Source organism: Dromiciops gliroides, chromosome 1, assembly GCF_019393635.1.
Source record: "Dromiciops gliroides isolate mDroGli1 chromosome 1, mDroGli1.pri, whole genome shotgun sequence".
In the NCBI taxonomy this organism is placed as follows: domain Eukaryota; kingdom Metazoa; phylum Chordata; class Mammalia; order Microbiotheria; family Microbiotheriidae; genus Dromiciops; species Dromiciops gliroides.
In genome coordinates, this window is record NC_057861.1 from 385,292,645 (window position 1) to 385,313,731 (window position 21,087).

The window sequence follows — 21,087 nt, forward strand, 5'->3', positions numbered from 1 at the left end:
TCATCTATAAAATGAGCTAGAGAAGGAAATGGCAAACCACTCCAATATCTTTGCCAAAAAACCCCAAAATGGAGTCATGAAGAATTGGATATGACTGAAAAACTACTGAACAATAACAAGGGAAATCAGAAAGCATCAATGAACTGTCTTTGAGTGTGCCCCAGCCCTGCATCTGTGGGGACACCTTTCTTCTTCATCCCAACACTTTTTTTATCTTACTTCTTTCTTCAGAAGTTTAGAAGGGCAGCTAGGTGGCATAGTGGATAAAGCACTGGCCTTGGATTCAGGAGGACCTGAGTTCAAATCCAGCCTCAGACACTTGACACTTACTAGCTGTGTGACCCCTGGGCAAGTCACTTAACCCTCATTGCCCTGCAAAAAAAAAAAAAGAAGAAGAAAAGAAGTTTAGAAACTTTATGATATCCCGCAGGATTGCCTCTTTATTTCTCTTGTGACCCTGCCCCTAGTTTTGCTTTCCGTTTCCCCCAGAAGTTTCCATTCCTTCAGCAGCTTAGAAACCTTAGGGTTTCTTGGGGACACTTCCTTCCCCTTAGTAGCTACAACTCCAGGTAAAGCCTGCCTCGCAATTCCTGCACTTACCCCAGTGGGGGGAAAGTGGGGGAAGGATGGTTGATGGTTCTCTCTGAAAGTAGATGTATATATTCTGTGGGCCAGATGAATAATTACATATGTGCAGTGTTGAAGATATAAACTCCCAACCTCCTAATATCTAGCATATAATCAATATACAATAAGGGCTTAATAAATGTGTGTTGAATTGAATTGTTGGTAGACATCTACCTGATGCGCTAAAAAAAAAATCTCTCTTGTTACCTGTCTACACATGCTTAAAATATCTGTTTTTTTCTGGGTTTGAACAGACAGTTATTTTGGAAAGGGTTAACACAGTAGCGTCCTAGCACATCTACAACGATTATTTCACCACAATCAATATCTTTTGAGTACTCTTTGTAACTTCAAAGAGAGCACATCCCTGAGAAAAATAAGGAAGGAAAATAGGGAAATGGAACACCCAGAAGTTGGAGGGGGTGAGGGAAACTTGGAGAGTTTTGGAGGGGTACTGGGGACATGGAGTGGGGTGGACCATGCTTGAAAATGGTAGGTGCGGGCACTAAAAATAGACATTTAAAATTCTGTCTAGAGCTCTCCTGAATACTAAAATTGGTCCAGATTAACAATGCTTCCAACTCACTGTCAAATGTTTCAACCTCAGCAACTGATATGATTTAATCAGTAGAAATGCTATTAAAGGGAAAAGACATCACCATCAGCTTTGCCACTGCACCCTTAGGATCATGGGACCTTTTTATCTAACTTGTAATTGAAACCTTCCACATGTGTTGCCTCCCCCATCAGAATGTGAGCTCCTTGGGAACAAAGTCAGCCTTTTTTTCCTCTTCTATATGTGTCTCCAGTACTTGGCACAATGCTTTTCACATAGTGAGCACTAATAAATGTTTTATTTATTCATTCAGTATTTCATAAAATCCACAGGGAGTCATGCATTTCTTAGCTGTACATACATACATACATATATAGTATGTGTTACACACACATCACCCTATAAACTAAGGGTTTTCCCATTGAAGGATATGATCCCTATCCTACAGGAAACCATAAAATGAGTAACTTGAGGGAAGGACAAAATATTTTTTTTTGTTTTTACAATACCTTCAGAATAGAAATGTGGATTGTTCCACTTTATGTTGGAGAATTGACCAATAGCAAAATTGCTGCTGCTGCTGCTACTGCTGCTGCTGCCTGGAAAATGATCTTTCAGATCTATCCATCTGCCAATACTACTATACTTTTTCCAATACATATGATCTCAGTGAGAAAATCCTGGTCTTCCATATGGAGGTACCATTGAAATATCAGTAGTAATAATGATAATTTCTAGGTAGCTGTTAATGGGCATCTAATTATTACTAAAGGCAATAATTCTTCCCCGTTTTTACCCATCTGTGTCATGTTAGGCTATTGGTGTGAGCCTGTAAACATACTGAATGAGTCATGGACACAGGCTGGGGAGTTCATGATCAACATATTGAAGTCAGGTGATGTTTTACAAGCATTGTGATTTGATGTCACTAAGATACAGTCAGAAGTGTTTCGCAGAATTTTTCAGATGTGTTGGGGTCAGTTCTTTTACCAAATTCCCCCAGAAAGTACCTTCATGTATATAAAGCACAAGACAATATAATCTTATCTTATAAAGACTCTTCTAAATTTCTTATGAGTTATATAGGCAGTTGGTAACTTTTAACATCTGAAATACTGCTATTAGTTTGATATTTTGGAGGGGATATGAGCATCACAGTAATTTTCAAAAATCTGTAGGTCCAGAGCAACCTTATTAATCATATAAAATTTGCATTGGCCCCAACCACGTTATCATTCTTTTCCTACTACTGTTTTTTCTTCTGTTGTTTCCAAACACTCCTCCCTAATCATTGAATTAGACTGAGAAAAAATGGGCTATCTACATAACGAAGAAATTTACCTTACCATGAAAATGAGGAAAAGAGGGAAAAGAGGCAAAGGCCTTGACTATGTGAACCAATACACAATTTTTACAAATGTGAAAAAGACATAAAGTTAATATTTGCACATGGATTTACATGCAAGGCATTAAATAACACAGCCTCTGGTAAATCTTGCCACTGTCCATTTATCTGATTAAAAGTGTAAATAAATCCTTTTCCGATTGCAAATTTTGAAAGTAGTATGTTGGGATCTTCCTGTATCCTCAGTGTCTGGCATATAAATAGACACATAAATGCTAATGGATTGGTTAATTTGATTGAGGTTAAATTACAATATAGTAATCCTGGAGGAATTTATAGGGTCCCCGAGGAAAGGTGATAATCATTGTAGAGGAAGCACTGGATTGTTTATAGGATACTATGAATACTTTATGTGTTTTCTATATTTTCTGTGGGATGAATTTAAGGGTGTCAAACTCACATAAACTCAGTCAATTCAGTGGTATCAAAGTCAATAAGAATTCAAATTCAAACTCATTCAGACTCAGTGGTGTCAAACTCAAATAAACCAGGGCTACTGTTCCATACATAAGGATCCCTAGTGGCCTTATATTAACTTAGAAAACCACATATTAACATTGTCTATATTTTATTACATTAAATAATCTCCCAATTACTTTTTTTTGTAGGGCAATGAGGGTTAAGTGACTTGCCCAAGGTCACACAGCTAGTAACTGTCCAAGTGTCTGAGGTCGGATTTGAACTCAGGTCCTCCTGAATCCAGAGCGTTACTTTATCCACTGCGCCCCCTAGCTGCCCCTCCCTCTCCCCGGCCAATACATTTTAATCTGATTCTAGCCTTATGTCAGGTTCACTCCTTGACTACCTTTTCCTGGATACTGTAAGCATTATAACCTGAGTGTTTGTGTGGGAGCTGGGGACCTGTTTTTCCACATTAAGGGAGATCTAGAAATGAGCCATATAGTCAAGCTATATTCAGAGATTTCCCAGAAGGATCTTTCAATTGATGAAAAATGAGCCAAAGAAATATGTTTTGTTATCAAAACTTAACTTGGTCCATGTAAACCCAGAATGGACTACAGCTCACTGGGTCATAGGTTATATATGTCAAGTGCTATATACAGTTTTGCTATTATTCTTGTGGTGGAAAGATGGACAGAAGTGGTGGTTTTCTAGAGAAAATTAATGAGTCTGACATTGATTACATTTTTCATTTTATTTGTTTTATTATACTGGACCTTATTTCACAAATTGCTCTATCCTGTTTAGGTAGTGTTTGTTGTAGAATCTGGAAGAGATCTGATTGATCCTTTAATCAAACCCTATACAATACATATATGAGGAAAATGAATTACTGAAAGATGAAAAACATCTTATCTGACACTTTACCATATGCTCAAAATATCCCCAGTTTTCTGTAGAGATTACAGCTTAACTAAAGTGACACAGCTAGTTGGTAGTAAATCAAACCAAGAAATCAGGTCTTCTAACCCCTAATAAACTCACCAAGCCAGAAGTGGTTTGTGCTGCTTAGCCCATGTTGTCAAAGATATTCCTTGGCCCTATGTAATCATTAAATTCCTTTCCCTTCCTCCCCGACTATTTATGTTTCTGTGATCTTATCACCAGAGTATACCATATATTGGTCTTATGTTGACTATGAAGTAATGTGATTGAGTTTGAGATGTGATTCAGTAAACATTATATTAAGTATCTCCTGTATGTAAAGAAAGCAGCTAGGTGCTCTAGGGCATAGAGTACTGGGCCTGGAGTCAGACCTGAGTTCAAATCCAGCCTCAGATACTTATTGGCTGTGTGACCCTGGGCAAGTCACTTAACTACTATTTGCTTCAGTTCCTCATCTGTAAAATGAGGACACACTGGGAAGGAAATGGCAAAACACTCCAATGTGTTTGCCAAGAAGACCCTATGGACAAGTCCATGGGGCCATAAAGAGTTGAACATAACTGAACAATTCAACGACAAACAATGCTCAGAGAACTGTGCAAAATTCTGAAGATACAAAGTCCAAATACAGTCCATGCCTGTGTGGAACAACTAGTAGGCCAGTTCAATTTTGTGTGTGGTGTGTGTGTGTGTGTGGTGTGTGTGTGTGTGTGTGTGTGTGTGTCTATATATCCATAGACATATATAGATATATAGATAAATGTATTCTAACGTATCGATTTATATATATATATTACATATATAATCCCAAATACATTACCTTACTTATGATTAATTAAAAATTTTCTTTTTTGCTATGAATGTCACAATTACAAACAAACATTTCACATACAAAGAACATGTACAAATAAACACTAAATCTCTACTGCTTACAGCTATTAAAAAAAACAAACAAACAACCACCTATGTATTAAATGTAACATTGTCAAACCAAAATAGCCGGGTTTGGTGTGAGGACCCCTTCTGAATCTCCTTCTGTTTTCTTTTGTCATTTTTAATATAGCAGCATACTACTATCCAACTGTAGATAACATCTCTCAAGTTATTTATCTTTATTTCTGTAAAGACTGTTGGGGGCAGCTAAGTGGCGCAGTAGATAGAACACGGGCCCTGGAATCAGGAGGACCTGAGTTCAAATCCAGCCTCAGACACTTGACACTTACTAGCTGTGTGACCTTGGGCAAGTCACTTAACCCTCATTGCCCAACCAAAGGAAAAAAAAAAAAGACTGTTGTATAATTGTATTCATATAATTCTTCCGTGTTGTACTTTGATTAAGTGGACTCCCAGATATGTTATACATTCTCTAATTTTAAAAAAAAATTATTTTTTTGTGTGTGGGGACTGCAGTGAGGGTTACATGACTTTCCCAGGGTCACACAGGTAGTAAGTGTCAAGTGTTTGAGGTCATATTTGAACTCAGATCCTCCTGAATCCAGGGGCCGGTGCTTTATACCACGCACCACCTAGCTGCTCCTCTAATTAATTTTGAATGGACTTTTTCCCCTGGATTTTGTTGGTAATATACAGAAAGGCTAATGATTTTTGTGGACTTATTTTATATCCTGTGTCTTTACTGTAGTTTTATTTCAATGAATTTTTAATTAAGCCCTCAGAATTGTCTAAGTAAACTCTTATTGTTTGTGGGTTCTGCTGCTCCAGGAATTGTCATGGCATTGTTTGGAGGTTTGGGGCATGATCGTGTGGGGAGCTCCAAGAGGTTACTGCCTTTCCTCCTCCATCTTGGCTCCACCCCCATCTTTATCAACTCTCTTAATTGTTTGCAGAAAGTGATAATTTTGTCTTTTCTTTACCTATGTTTATTCCCTCATTTTCTTTTTTTTTTCTTCTTTCGTTGCTGTAGCTAATATTTCTAGAACTTTATCCATTAATAGAGGTGACAGTGGCAATCTTTGCTAAACCCATTGATCTTATTAGAAAGGCTTCTAACATTTCTCCATTATAGATGATGCTAGCTCTTAGTTTTAGAACGATACTTAGATGTTTATAATATTAAGAAAAACAATCTATTCTCATGCTTTTTAATCACTAATGAGGGTGGAGGGGCAGCTAGATGGTGTAGTGGATAAAGCACCATCCTTGGATTCAGGAGGACCTGAATTCAAATCCTGCCTCAGACACTTAACCCTCATTGCCCCACAAAAAAAGAAGAAAGAAAGAAAGAAAAAATTAATGAGAAGGACAGCTAAGTGGCACAGTGGATAAAGCATGGGTCTTGGATTTAGGAGGACCTGAGTTCAAATTTGGCTTCAGACACTTGACACTTACTTGTTGTGTGACCCTGGGTAAGTCACTTAACCCTCATTGCCCTGCAAAAACAAAACAAAACAAAACAAAAACAAAAACAAAAACATTAATGAGTGGTATATTTTCTGTAAATATAGATTAAAAAATCATATGATTCTGTTAGTAATATAGTCTATTATGTTTATAGTTTTCAGTATATTTAAACAACTCCATATTCCTGGTGTAACTCCTACTGGACAAAATTAATAATCTTTTTTATATGTTGTTGTAGTCCCTTTACTAACATTTCATTCAATATTTTTGTATCAATATTCACTAGATATTGGTCCTTGTGCCATAAAAGGCATTTGATATAATGCCTTTATCCATTTTTGCAAACCATTTATATAGTATTGGAGTTGTTCTTTGAACATTTGATAAAATTTACCTACAAATAATATAGTGGTAGGGTTGGGTTTTTTCCTTTGGGAGTTCCTTTGTGTTTTGTTCAGGGTTTGTTTGTTTTGGTTTTTTCCTTCCAAAATTGAGATTCTGAAATTCTCTATTTCTTATGTTAACTGGATTACTTTAGATTTAGGTAAACATTCATCTATTTCATTCAAAGAATCAATATTGTTGACATATAATTTGGCAAAATAGTTTCTAATCATTTCCTTTATTTCCTTTTTATCAATTTTGCATTCTCCTTGGTCATTTTTTATTTTTGGCAATTTGTCCCCTCTTTTTGAAGTACCAAATTATGTGATTGCCTGTCTATATTTTTTAGTTTTTAAGTGAAAGGGCACATAGTTTTAGTTATTGATTCAGTGTTTTTAAATTTTTAATCTCTTTTTCATTTTTAGAATTTCTATTTTCAGATTTAGTGGGATTTACATTTTTTGCTTTTCTGTATTTTTAGTTGTATGCCCACTTTATTAATCTGTTAATTTTCACTTTTGTTGATTAATATTGATGTAGTTTTTGATGAAATCTATTTTTTGTTTTTATGATTTGTTCTTTGACCCACATATTCATTGGGACAATCTTATTTATTATCCATATAAATTTTCTTCAAATGTTATTTATTGATTATAATTTTTATTATATGGTATTTAGTAAAGGATTGATTTAATATTTCTGAGGTTTTGTATCTCTTTAAGGTGGTTTTAATGTCATAGTGCATGATAATTTTCCTGTAAAAGTGAGAACATATATACAGTTTAGAAATATGTATATACATAAGTAAAGAATTAATATTATTTCATTTTTAAGATGCCTTTAAAACATAATGTTATTTTACTGCTTATCTCCTTTTATCATATCCGTTTTCAGTGTTTCCTTTTCTGAGATCATGATTGCTACTTTTGTTTTTTTTAATTTCACCTGAAGCCTAATACCCTTCATTTTAATGCTGTGAATATTTGTGTTCCAAGTATGTTTCTTGTAAATAACATACTGTTGGGTTCTGCTTTCTCATCCATTTTGTTCCTCTCCCCTGTTTTACAAGTGAGTTGACCTCATTCATATTCAATTATGATTGTTGTGTTTTCCCTCAATTATAGCTTCCTACTTTTCCTCTTTGTCTTCTATCCTTCTATTTACAGAGAAGAAGAAGGTGGTGAAAGATAAGGAATGAGCTCAGTGCTAATAATCTATAATGTAAATACTGTGATCCTACTCCTCTTCCTAAGCCAAACCCTGTTCATTTGCTTTTTTCTTTTCTTTTAATTACCACTTAACGAAATTTATTTTGCTTGTAATTAACCCTCTCCACCTTCCACTCTGCACTTCCTCTTAAGTCTCCTCCCTTTATCACTGTCCCTGTCAATTTAACTGTTGAATTAATGTATTTCTGTACCAAACTCTTTGTGTGTGTGTGTGTGTGTGTGTGTGTGTGTGTGTGTGTGTGCATATAGGAGATTAAGTGTGCGTGGAGGTTTAAGTGTGGATGTGGGTTATGAAAGTGTGTATTCAACCCTCTGATGGTTCACTGGCCTTGGTCTCTGATGCCTTCTCCTTTCACAATCTCCAGTCAGAAGATGGATCCATCACCTCTTGTTGCCCTGACAGGCCCCAGTCAGATGTCAAGAGTAGGTGTTAGTCTCAGTTTCTGCTGTGGCTCCCAAATCTCCAAAGACTATTCTGCCAAACATTTTCTCCCTGCCTAGTGAGCGACTTTGGGGTTCTGACTCTTTTCCTTGATCTCATTTCAACAGGCCTGGGCCCAGCTCTTTTTGGCTTTGAGTTTCATTGATGAGATCTTATATTGGCTTCATGCCACCTCGGGGCATCCCCAGTCTGAGCTCCATAGGCTTCAGAACCCATTTCCCTGAGCTCATTCTCATTTCTGCCTTTCCATGGTATAGGCCTTCTTTGGGCACCAGCAGGCTCTGGCTGTCTTCTTGCAGAGCCCAAGACTAGATGGAAGAGTAGTTGATTCATCTTTGATCTTTTTGATCCGTATTCCATCTGGTACCCTCGTAGATCTTTGATGAGGTTTTTATGGGAGAGCTAGTATCTCTAGGACCTTTCATGCTGTTATCTTAACCATGTTTTATGTATTGTTTTAAATGCTTACGCTGACATAGAGGGCCATAGCATTTAACTTAATACATTCTTAGGGAGAGGATGGGCACATCCTGGAAATTATATATCAATTGTGGGGGGCAGCTAGTGCCACAGTACATAAAGCGCAACCCTGGATTCAGAGACCTGAGTTCAAATCTGGCCTCAGGACACTTGACTTACTAGCTGTGTGACCCTGGGCAAGTCCCTTAACTCTCATTGCCCCGCAAAACACACACACACCCACACACACACACAACACACCCACACACACTACATCAATTGTAATGATGCACTCAACAGAAAGCAGAATTTAGAGTCATTCCGTGTATTGCATGGTGTTTCCTTGTTAGGAATGTAACAAAAGGATAACTTTTTAGGTTTTGATCTGAAATAAACTGCTGTACAATCTTTTATCTAATGTAATTCTCTATTCTCATTTTAGTTATACTCTCCAAATCACTCTTCGGTTGCAGCAGTGAGAAGATTACGAGCACCTTGGACGATGGTTGACACCAAATGTGATCCAGGTATATTACTCATTTATCCTTTCATTTTCCCCAAACATAATTGCTTTTCAATCTAAGGAATCGCTATGGGGCAGCTAGGTGGTACAGTGAATAGAGCACTGGCCCTGAAGTCAGGAGGACCTGAGTTCAAATCTGGCCTCAGACACCTGACACTTACTAACTGTGTGACCCTGGGCAAGTCACTTAACCCTCATTGCCCCGCAAAAAAAAATAATAAATAAAATAAAATTGGGATAGTCAACAAGATTGTTAATTGCCTCCTATATGAGAGAGAGGTGATGGTCCACCTCAAATGCACTAGAGCATAATTTTAAGTGAAGTTATCCTTTGGGTTTGAGTATGACAAGGTGATTTCACCTTATAATATTATCTTATAGGTATTTCACTAACAAAACCCTCATAGATGAACATCTAAAATATCATGAAATTTTGCTGTTTAGCAGATAGTGTTACCACAGAGTGTTAGGGAAAAAGACTTTCTCCTTAACCTGAAAGAACTTGAGAATGTCTGAGATTATACCAAGGATGTTGGGCTGAGACAAGAATCAACTGGTCAGTGATACATGAATGCAGTTTCACCCATTACCCAGTCTAGGTGACATAGCCACCAGTTACAAGCTATTGTCATATTTCTTAAGTATCCTGTCAAGCCATTCCAACTAACTCATAGTGTTTATCAAGCTTGAAGAAAAGCCTTTCCTGTGATGCATCTTGGGGCTTTATTGATAATCTCATGGATTTTTTGTTTTCTTTTTAAGGAAAGTATATGTCTGCAAAATGCACTGCCACCTCTGAAAGCATATGTTTACCTTGTGGCCCAGATGAATACTTACATACCTGGAATGAAGAAGATAAGTGTTTGCTGCATAGAGTTTGCGACAGTGGTGAGTTGGTCTGTATTTCCTCTGAAGTAAAGCAACCAACCCAACATTCAGCTTTTGCTCTCAAAATGATCTTATTGGGACATACTTTATTCCTAGGATCTATCAAGATAACTTCTTTCACATTTCTGTAGATGTATTATTTTTTTCTAGCATTAATGAATTATGACTGTTATTGACCAGAGATCTCATTTGGGGTCACCATCAAAAAATACACTGTATTTATTTCTTGTGAAAATTTAGTCCTGGAAATTTAACTTAGGTTCACTGACATTGGTTCTAAAGGGCGTTTATGTCTCCACCTAACTCCAGTGTCTTTTAAAGGGTGAGAGACTATTAAAAACTAAAACATCCCAAATTACATGAGTACCCTCAATAGATGCAGAAAAAGCCTTTGACAAAGTACAAACACTCATTTATGCTAAAAACTTACAAATAAAGACATAGGGACTTTTCTTTAAATATCATAAAAAGTACCTCTCTAAAGGATTAGGGAGAGCTTATAGGTTTTTGGCAGAGAAAACATGAACATAGAAACTCCACCTCTGTGAAAGCACCTGATTTAATTTTTTTTTATTCCTCATTGTCTAGTAATGACTCTGACTCATTGCTGTCTTCTGGAAAATGACGATTCATTCAATTCATCACCAAAATTAATGGAAATAAAGCATAATAATAACTAGCATTTATAAAGTGTTTTATGGTTTGTAAGCTTACAATTTCAAGACCTTTCATCACTAGTTCACTTCAACAAACATTTTATGAAAACTCTTAAGAGGCAGGGGATGTTTTCATGTTGTCTTTGTATCCTACGCCCTCATCAAAGTACTTGGCACAGAGGCATTTGATAAATGCTTGCTTCACTGAATGAATAGCACATACTGGGAACAGAGTGCTATGCCATGTCTTGAGAGAAATATAAAATTTACATGACACATAGCCCCTCCTCTCATGGAATTACAGTCTAGTAGGGTGTTATGACATAAGTACAGCTATACAATTACACATTACATGTACTAAAGAAAAGTAAAACAAAAATACTGGATAAGGTCCTATAAGATCAAAGGAAATTAACAGAAGGATCAGGGAAAGGTTCAGGGAGAAGGTGGCACCCGGTCTTGGCTTTAAAAGATAGGTAGGAATTCAGCAGGCAAAGGTTGGTGGAAGGGAAAGCATTCTAAATATTGGGTACTGTGTTATTGAAATATTGTGGGGACTAGCCTGTTTCTGTCTAAATTATGAGGAACTTGTCTGGAGTTTCTAAAATATTGCTATTTATAAATTAATGGCTATTGCACCCATTTAGGTAGTAAGCATTATTAAATCATATTAAATGTTAGGAGGGCATTGACTGCATTTAACAGAAAACCCCCCAGCACCATATTGTCTCTAAGAGAGAGCACATGGCCCCAAGCAGAGTTCAGAGGCACTACATTACTTAAAGAGTGAAGAGCCGCTACAACCTGGACAGTCTTCCCTGCCTAGTGTGTGATCCAGAATGGTGTTGCTTCATGGTCTGTCTTTTTCATCTTTTGATAGAGGTGGCTCTTACACACTCATCAAAGCTAATTGGCTGGAATCATTCAATTATGTGACTGAGGGTGGCCCATATTAAAATGAGTTTTACCTATGACCTAATGGGAAGTATTGCAAAAAGACCACCTCTGAAGGGCAAGGCAGATGAAGTCCAGGTGTGGCTAAATCTCATCTAGTTAGTCTCCATTTCTTTTGGTCCACCCCATGGGGCTCCTAGGCTGTCCCAAAAGAGATTAGCTAAAGTTTCTAAGAATTATGCTTTCTGAAGTTGGGGGTGAAGAGAAAGCTAAGACTAGGTCCCTTTGTTACCCAAGAAATCCATTATTAGTAATTATTTTCTCACAGTACAGCATGAGCAAAGACAAAAAGGGGGAAATAACTGGTCATATTGAGAGAAAGAGATCTCTCCAGTTTCGAAGAATAGTAGTATTAGATTAGGGCTGGAAAGGGGGAGTGGTGCCAGATTGTAGAGGGGTCTTGATATCTCGGGGAAAGGTTGAACTATACTTAGTAGGCAATGGAACCACTGAAGGTTTGGAGTAAAGCATTGCATGACCAAATGTGTGTATGAGAAATTATATTTTGATGATGGTAAGAAGATTAACTGGAAGGTAGAGACAGGAAGACCTGTTAGTAAGCTATTGCAATAAATCATGCAGGTAATAATCAGGGCTTAAACTCAGATGATAGATCTGATAAAAATTTTCTATTTCCAGAGATGGGAAGATGTGGGTGTGAGCAGAGCTGGAATTAGCATCATTTGATGAGTCATAGATAATACCAATGTTTTGAACATGGTAGTGCAACAGATCAAAATAATAGTCAGGGGGGCAGATAGATGGTGCAGTGGATAGAGCATCGACCCTGGAGTCAGGAATACTTGAGTTCAAATCCGGCCTCAGACACTTAACACTAGCTGTGTGACCCTGGGCAAAGTCACCTTAACCTCAATTGCTCACTAAAAAAAATAATAGAGTCAGAAGGATGAAGAAGGAAGGAAAAAGGCATTTATTAAGTGCTTACTATTTGCCAACTCTTCAAAAATATTATTGCATTTGATACTCACAACAACTTAGAGGTAGATGCTATTAGGATCTCCATTTTATAGATGAGGAAACTGAGATAAAGAAAAGTTAAGTGGTTTGCCCAGAGTCACACAGCTAAGTAAGTGTCTGAGTTCAGATTTAAACTTGGGTCTTTACCTGGCCTAGAGTCAGTAGGACATCAGTTCAAATCTGGCCTTAGAAACTTATTAGCTGTGTGATCCTGATCAAGTCACTTAACCCTGATTGTCTCAAAGAAAAATTAAATAAAAAAAGAAAGTTTGAATTTAGGGGCAGCTAGGTGGTACAGTGGATGAAGCACTGGCCCTGGATTCAGGAGGATCTGAGTTCAAATCTGACCTCAGACACTTGACACTTACTAGCTGTGTGACCCTGGGCAAGTCACTTAACCCTCATTGCCCTGCAAATAGATAGATAGAAAGATAGATAAATAGATATATAGATAATAGACAAATTAAAAAATTAATGAATGAATGAACTCAGGTATTCCTGACTCTAGGCCCAACACTTAAGGACTAAAAGCAATGGGCAAAAGTTGCAAGCAAGCAAATTTAAGTTCTTAATATAAGAAAAAAAACTAATAATTAGATCTAGGTTGCCCCTGAAGGTGCCTAGGCAAAGTCTAGTTGACCATTTGTCCAGTGTGTTGAAGAGGACATTCTTGTTCAAGTATAGGTTGGAGCAAATCATAGATCATACATTTTTTAAGTTGGAAAGGATCTTATAGATCATCTGATCCAACCTCCTCCTTTTATGGATGAGATAATGTGACTGAGTCCATTAGAAATGAATGTTATACAACCTCAACTGGGCCCTCACTGCTGCTAGGCAATTTTACTATACCTTCCTTATCAATCCCACTCTCCAGAGGCTCTTCAAAACCTTTTAACCCCTTCTCAAACCTCTCCTGGCTCTTCCTCCCTTCACCCATTAAGATGAGGGCCTTGCCTCATACTTAAGGGGGAAAAAATTGAGAACATTCACTATTAACTCACTCTTCTCCCCTCTTCCTCATCTCCCATCACTCAGAAGCCTTTTGCCACTATTTCCTTCACCCTTGTCTCACATGATGAAGTACCCTTACTTTCTTACCAAAGCTAACCCCTCTACCTCCTTAAGTGATCTCATTCCATCCCATCTCCTCCAACAGATTGCTCCCTCTATCATCCCCACTCACTTATTTTCATTCTTTCCCTCTCTATTATCTTATTTTCTCCTACCTACAAACATCCCCGTGTCTCCCCCATCCTGAAAATACCCCTCACTAGGTCCTTCCATACCATTTCTCCTTGTTCTTTTGTAGGAACTCCTCAGAAAGGCCACCTAGAGTAGGTGCCTCTACTTTCTCTCCTCTCAATCCCCTCTTAACCTCTTTGCAATCTGGTTTCCAACGTTATTAGGTAGCACAGTGGATAAAGCACCGGCCCTGGATTCAGGAGTACCTGAGTTCAAATCCAGCCTCAGACACTTACTAGCTGTGTGACCTTGGGCAAGTCACTTAACCCCCATTGCCCTGCCAAAAAACAAAAAAACAAAACAAACAAAAAAAAAGAAAATATAATTGAGAATATTATATATACATATATAAAATATTATATTACATATATGGTATCCCAAAAGTCTTAATGCAATTTTAAACCCTTATGGTTTAAACCTACATACACTAGGCTTCTAGGATACCCTGTATACTTCAGAAAAGGCTGGCTTACTTCTCATCTGAGTGTGCAGTTCAAAAGCACTCCACCCCTGAGCTCCAAGTGTTTTATCAATGTCACATTAGGGGAAGAAGTCAGGACCCTTACAACCTAAGTTATGGATTCACTTCCATGTCAATAGGTAGCAGCAGGGCTGAACCAGATACTACATTATGAGAGCAGGTTAAAAACGGGAATTCCCCACAGCCCTAGCATGACCCAAAGCCACAAATGGAAGCAGGGATTCCCCCACCACACCTAACATAATTTCAAGAGTGTGGCATTTGGGGACAGGCTTCTCTTTTCAGCTATAATTAAGACTTTTAGAACTTAGGGTACAAGAGTTGTGTGGCTTTCATTGGGGGAGTGTAAGGCAGGCAGGAGAAAGCCTCCCTTTCTAAGATCCCAGACTGAGAGGAGGGGAGGGGAAGGGAATAAGCATTGATACAGCTGCTACCGTGTACCAGACACTGTGCTAAGTGCTTTTTTTTTCTTTCTTTTTTTTTTTTTTTTGTGAGTCTATTGGGGGTTAAGTGACTTGTCCAGGGTCACACAGCTAGTAAGTGTTAAGTGTCGGAGGCCGGATTTGAACTCAGGTCCTCCTGACTCCAGGGCCGGTGCTCTATTCACTGCGCCACCTAGCTGCCCCCGCTAAGTGCTTTTATAAATATTATATTACTTGGTCCTCACAACAATCTTGATATAGGTACTACTATTATCCCTATTTTGCAGATGAGGAAACTGAGAGAAACAGAGATGAAATGACTCACCCAGGGTCACACAGTTAATTAAGTATCTGAGGCTAGATTTAAACTCAGGTCTTCCTGACTCCTGGCCCAGCACTCTGTGCACTATGGTGCCACCTACCTGTCTCAGGTCATCAAGTCCAACCCTTTTAAAGACAAGTTCTTGTTCCTCCTTCATTTTCAGAGGCCCAGTGACATCATGGGTGATGTCCAAGTAAAGTGTGGCCAGGAGAGATTAACTTCCTCACAAGCAAATAGGTAGAATCAGAGCTAAGATTTGAAGTCAGGTCCTCAGATTCCAAATCCGGTGGTTTGTTGTTTGTTTGTTTTGTTTTGTTTTTTCCCACTGAACCACATTGCCTTTGGCTTTCTCTCAAGGATTAGTTTTGCTTACAGTCATTTATCTCCAATCTAAACTCTGCCAATGCACAAATTGTTTCATCTTTTGGCTTTTCTCTCTCTGTTGCCTTGCACCTGGTAAGTGCTTAATCAATATTTATTGAATTGGATTGTTGAATTCTTATGTCCTTCGCATAAATATCAAGGCCATGTACTCATGAAGCTTACTACAGCAAAATTCAATTTATTCAAAATATAAACAGTCAAAATCAAATTCCCAGATTTTTAAAAAGCATTTTACTCTATAATTTGATGGAATAGATTCAGTGGAAAATAGATATCAGGAATTTAGGCCAAAAAAATGTAACTCAAGCATATGTCATGTCAATAAAATTTTAGCTTTATGTAGTTTAAGATCAATAGATCCTAATCCAGAGAATTGGGTTCATATCTAAGCTCTGCTCCTTTCTACCCTTGGGCAAGTCACTTAATATAACTATTTAATCTTTGGGACAAGTCCCCCCAACCTCAGTTTCCTCATCTACAAAATGACATATTAGGCCAGATGATCTCCCTTGTCCCTTCCAGCTCTAATTATTCTAATGATGCCATATTTTATATGTACACACCTAGGTAGTGATTAGTAATGAAGTAGAACATCTCAGCCTGAGGCAGTTAGTTGTAAGATCCTGAAGGCCCAATGTATTTTTTTCTAGCTCATTTTGAATGTTAAATAGAGAAACCTATATTAAGTACATACTACGTGCAAACACTAAGGATTCAGATGCAAATACAAAATCCCAATAATCCCTGACTTCAAGGAGTTTATATTTAAACTTAATCAAAATTGGATCTTCCCATTTCCCATTAACCGAAATGTTGGTGTAACACCACATTCTCTAACTAGTTTGAACAAGGGATACTTTAGCAAGGCCTTTGCTACATCTTGCTTTTCTTTCCACTCTACTCTGACTCTCTTCTACATTATTTCTCTTAGTGATTATCTTATCAAATCTCATTCTCCAACCCCAATGCTTATAGCAGCCTCCATACTAAGCTTTCTACTTCACTGAGAAGTTTAAGAGAAACTTTGATCAACTCTCTTCCTTGATACATCAAAACTTCCCAGCATCATCACCCACTCTTTTTCTTTCCCAGAAGTCATAGAAGAGTTATCCTTACTCCTTGATAAGGCTAGTCCCTCCCCCTATGCCCTTGATTCCATTGCCTCCCACCTCTTCCATGTTCTTACCATGATCTTGCTCCCAGAATCATGCTCTCTTTTTCATGCATCTTTTATTATATCTCCTCCACTGACTGTTTTCCATGTGCCTACAAATATGTTCATTTCCCCAATCCTAAAAAAATGATTCTGACTCTTCTACTCAATCTATTGACTGTCCCATCCCTCTCCTCTTCTCTCCTTCACAGCCACACTTTATCATCATTTAACTTGTGATCTCACTAAAGTGGGTACCACATCCACTGTGGCAGGTCACAATCCAACCATGCCTTCACGTGTTATTCTTGTCTGTCTCCTCTGTGGAGGATCTACCCAAGTAGCTAGAAGGCTTTGCACTAAGCTTTTTGACACAGTGTCACAAATTTGTTCAGGAGCACAAATTAAGTGTCAGAGCCAACATTTGAAACTAAGTCCTTGGGTTCTAAAATTTGTACATAGCACATATTATTTTTATAGATGATCTAAAAACTCTGTGTACCTTCCATCTCTTTTCTGTCATCAAAGGGAGATACATAGAACCAGGGACTTTTTATAATTTTCTTTGATTCATAGGTTGCCATGGCCAAAGAATGAACCACCTGAGTGTCAAATGCTTCCAAACCCCTCTTCTTGTTCTCCTCCTACCTATTTATCTATTCTCTGTCTCCTTTGGGAGTCCTTTATTCTCTTTCCAACCCTCCAAGATGGGTATCTCATAAGGCTCTGCAGTTCTGCTCTTGACTCTCTGTCTCTGTCTGCCTGGCTCTTTGTCTCCTTTTTCCTCCACTCCCCTCCCTTTATCTCTATCGCTTGTTGAAATCTCATTTGTTCCCATGGCGTCAACCATGAAGGCTATAAGGTTAATAGCCAAATCTAGATTTCCAAATTTCTCTTCCAAAATAAGGTCCACCCTTCCAAACTTCCCACAAGAAATATCTACTTGGATGTCCCACAGGTAATTCAAACAAACATGACCTAAACCAGGCATATCACTCTTCCCCAAACTCCAGGTCATCCTCCCTTCTTCACTATTTCTGTGAGTGGCACTACCATTTACTCAGTCTCTTATGTTCAAAACCTTGGCATTACCTTAGATACTTTCTTCTCCCTTATCTCTCATTTCCAATGATTTGCCAAGTCCTACAAATACTACTTCTGATATACCTTCTACATTTGCCCCCTTCTCTCTGTTCTCACTGCCGCCACTCTAACTGGAAGCCCATGTTACTACACATCTGGACTGTTGCAACAGTCTCCTAACAGGTCTTTCTTCCTTTGCTCTCTCCCTTCTCCTATCTATGATTTACACTACTGCCAGACCAGTAATCTTCTTAATTTATGTTAGGTCGCTCCTCAAAATTCTTCAATGACTCCTTTCCGTCTACCAAGTCAAGTTCAAGTAACTTTGACTGGCATGATCTGTTAACCCACCCTGTTTCTCTAGCCTTATTTCATTTGTTCCCTTCAATGTCCTCTTTGTTCAGCCAAACTAGACTTTTATATGCACCCTCTTCCAAACCCCCAATTCTGTGCTTTTACTTGTTGTATTCTCTGTGGCCTGAATGTCTTCACTCATGGTCCCAACTCTTTCACTACTTGTTGAATCTATCCCTTAAAAGTCCAACTCAAACGCCACCACCCCTTTAACCCTGTAAAACTTTCCCTAGTAATACTTTTCCCCATTCAGACCTCACACTGCACTTTGTACCCCCTTTGTACTCTTACCATATTCTGTTCTCTATTCCAGTTATTTGTATATGTGTCCCATCCCTCTTTTGGACTGTAAGTTCCATGATGGGCGAGGATCACATATTACCTGAAATTATTATCTCTTTATTTGCCTAGAATACTATACTCTGTTCAGATTAAGCACATAATAAATGTTTGTTGAATTGTATTGCGGTGAAAAGAGCACTGGTGTTGCACCATTCTTGGACTGAAGAAACCTAAGTTTGAGTTCCAGCTCTTCCACTTACTTATTGGGCTAATCACTTAACATCTCTGGGCTTCTGTTTCTTCATCTGTAAAATTGGAACAATACTGTTCTCCCTTCATTATTTTTCAAAGTTGTAAGAAAAGCACTCTGTAAACCTTAAAATGTTATATAAATATGAGGTAGTGGTAGTAGTAGTGGTGGTCATAGTGGTGGTGGTGGCAGCAGCAGTAGTAAAGTAGTAGCAGTAATGTTGTTTTAAAAACTTAGTCTTTTAACATTGGGGAAAACATTTCTGGAGACTTTTACAACAGAAAGTGTGAGGAGGTCAAGAGAATTTGAGTGTCTTAAATACAAACATATTGAATCCTGAAGCATTCAAGCATGCATCCCGTCTTCTAATACGGACTGGGGCAGCCTGCTTTTTTTTGATGGTTTTAGTTTGGGATTTGCAGCAATCGTAAAGATGCAGGAAGAATCCCCTTCTCCCCTCTGCAAAGGTTTGACTGGGATCCAGCCTTTACATCTTTTTCTCCCTCTCAGGAAAAGGTCTGAAAGTAGTTCATCCTGGCAATCGAACCTTCCCACGGCAGTGTGCCTGTACTCCTGGGTACCACTGGAGCGATGACTTTGACAGCTGCCAACGCAATGGAAAATGTGGCCCAGGCTTTGAAGCTGAAAATCCTTGTAAGACCATTTTATTTTATGGAATTGCCTGTTCTCGTTTTATAACAATATCATTGGGATACACTTGAAAAGCGGTGGCAATGACAGCCAGAGGTGGGCAGTGGGAGTTGGAGACCCCCAAGTGTGTTCCCTTGGGGGGATGATGGAGGAATAGATCTGAACAAAGGACAGACTTCAGAGATTAACTCACCACACCCCTAATCTAGTTAAGTTAGTTAAGACAAGCTCCAGTTAAGCAGATGGTCTGGGAATCTTTCATCTCTCTTCAAGGCTCAGTTGAAGTCCTTCCTCTTGATCCTCCCACTTGGTACTCTCTCTTCTAAATACAAATAGCTTTGTATTTATTTGGTCTCCATTTAGCATTTACTTGCCTGTACATATGTTGTCTTCTTCTAGTAAAAGGACTGGCAAACTATGGCCCATGGGCCAAATCTGGCTGCCATCTGCTTTTGTACCACTCTCAGCTAAGGATGGTTTTTACAATTTTAAATAAAGTTTTATTATATTTTAAAATGTAAAAAAAATTCATAATTTTCAGGTTGTACAAAAACTGTACTACTCTAGCAGATTACAAACTCCTTGAGGGCAGGGACTGTTTGGTTTTTGTCCTTATATTTTCAGTGTCAAACACAGAATCAATATTATTGAGTTGAACAAGTCTTGATAATGCCTCTTTGCTCCACAGCTATAGGAATCTTTCCCTTAGCACCTCCACATCTAAAGAAGTGAAGCCGATCCTGGCTTGCAAAAAGCAATAAAAGGCTTACAAATGGATATCTTAATTAAGCCTGTGGAAGAAATCTTTTCTCAAAATTCCCTGGATGTTTTCCCATACTTTTCTAAGTCTGGTTCTACATTAATTCAATTAAATTCAGCAAGCTTCAATTATGTACTTTTGATGTTGAAGGTGCCAGCATGAGGTACCACAGGGTATAAAAAAGTAGAAGGTGGATTCTAGTACTAGGTCTGGCCCTCATTAGTTAGCTATGTTACCTGAAAATGACCAACTAAGCTCCTCTGGATTTCCAGTGACCTCTGAGTCCACCCTTGGGGGTAATCTCTCCAATGTACAGAGAGCAAGTCATTCACACCTTTGCTCATCCTTTGCAGTTGCTGTCTACAACTTCCCCAGGAAAATCTACTCTAAACATTGTAGGCTGCCTTCTGAGACTTTTTTAGAGGCTTATGGGTTATGCAGAGAGAGTGCAGCACTTGGAATCAGAAAGATCTGAGTTCAAATCCTACCTCAGTTATTTATTAGAGGGAAAATCCTGGGCAAGTCACTCAAGCTCTCTCAGCCTCAGTTTTCTTATCTGTAAAATGAGGATAGTAATAGCCCTGCCACCCTGGATTGTTGTGAAGATGGAACGGGATGATAATTGTAAAGAGCTTAGCACAATGCCACCAGGTGGTAAATGCTATATAAGTGTTTTATCATCATTCTCATCAATATTATTATGATATTATGTTCTAGGTACCAGTACTGCTGGTACTTTCTGCTATCCTTTGCTGTTATTACATGAACGACCTATCACCTATTCCAATCATACATACATATCTTTGTAATGTTTTTCACTGCAGAAAATTTGTTGTTATCTTTTATTTTTGTATCACCTTTATTTCTGAGCATGCCCCTCATCAAATGTCC

General features: G+C 38.2%; 1 protein-coding gene across 1 annotated transcript in view; it reads left to right on the forward strand.

Annotated features, from left to right (window-relative positions):
- Positions 1–1,089: 1,089 nt before the first annotated feature.
- Positions 1,090–21,087, forward strand: part of TNFRSF11A (TNF receptor superfamily member 11a) — a 64,369-nt gene continuing 44,371 nt past the window's right edge. The window contains 7 exon segments of the mRNA XM_043995971.1: positions 1,090–1,119; positions 1,747–1,881; positions 8,609–8,714; positions 9,294–9,319; positions 9,322–9,337; positions 10,096–10,221; positions 19,296–19,439. Of these exon segments, the coding sequence (XP_043851906.1) occupies positions 1,090–1,119; positions 1,747–1,881; positions 8,609–8,714; positions 9,294–9,319; positions 9,322–9,337; positions 10,096–10,221; positions 19,296–19,439 (583 nt within the window).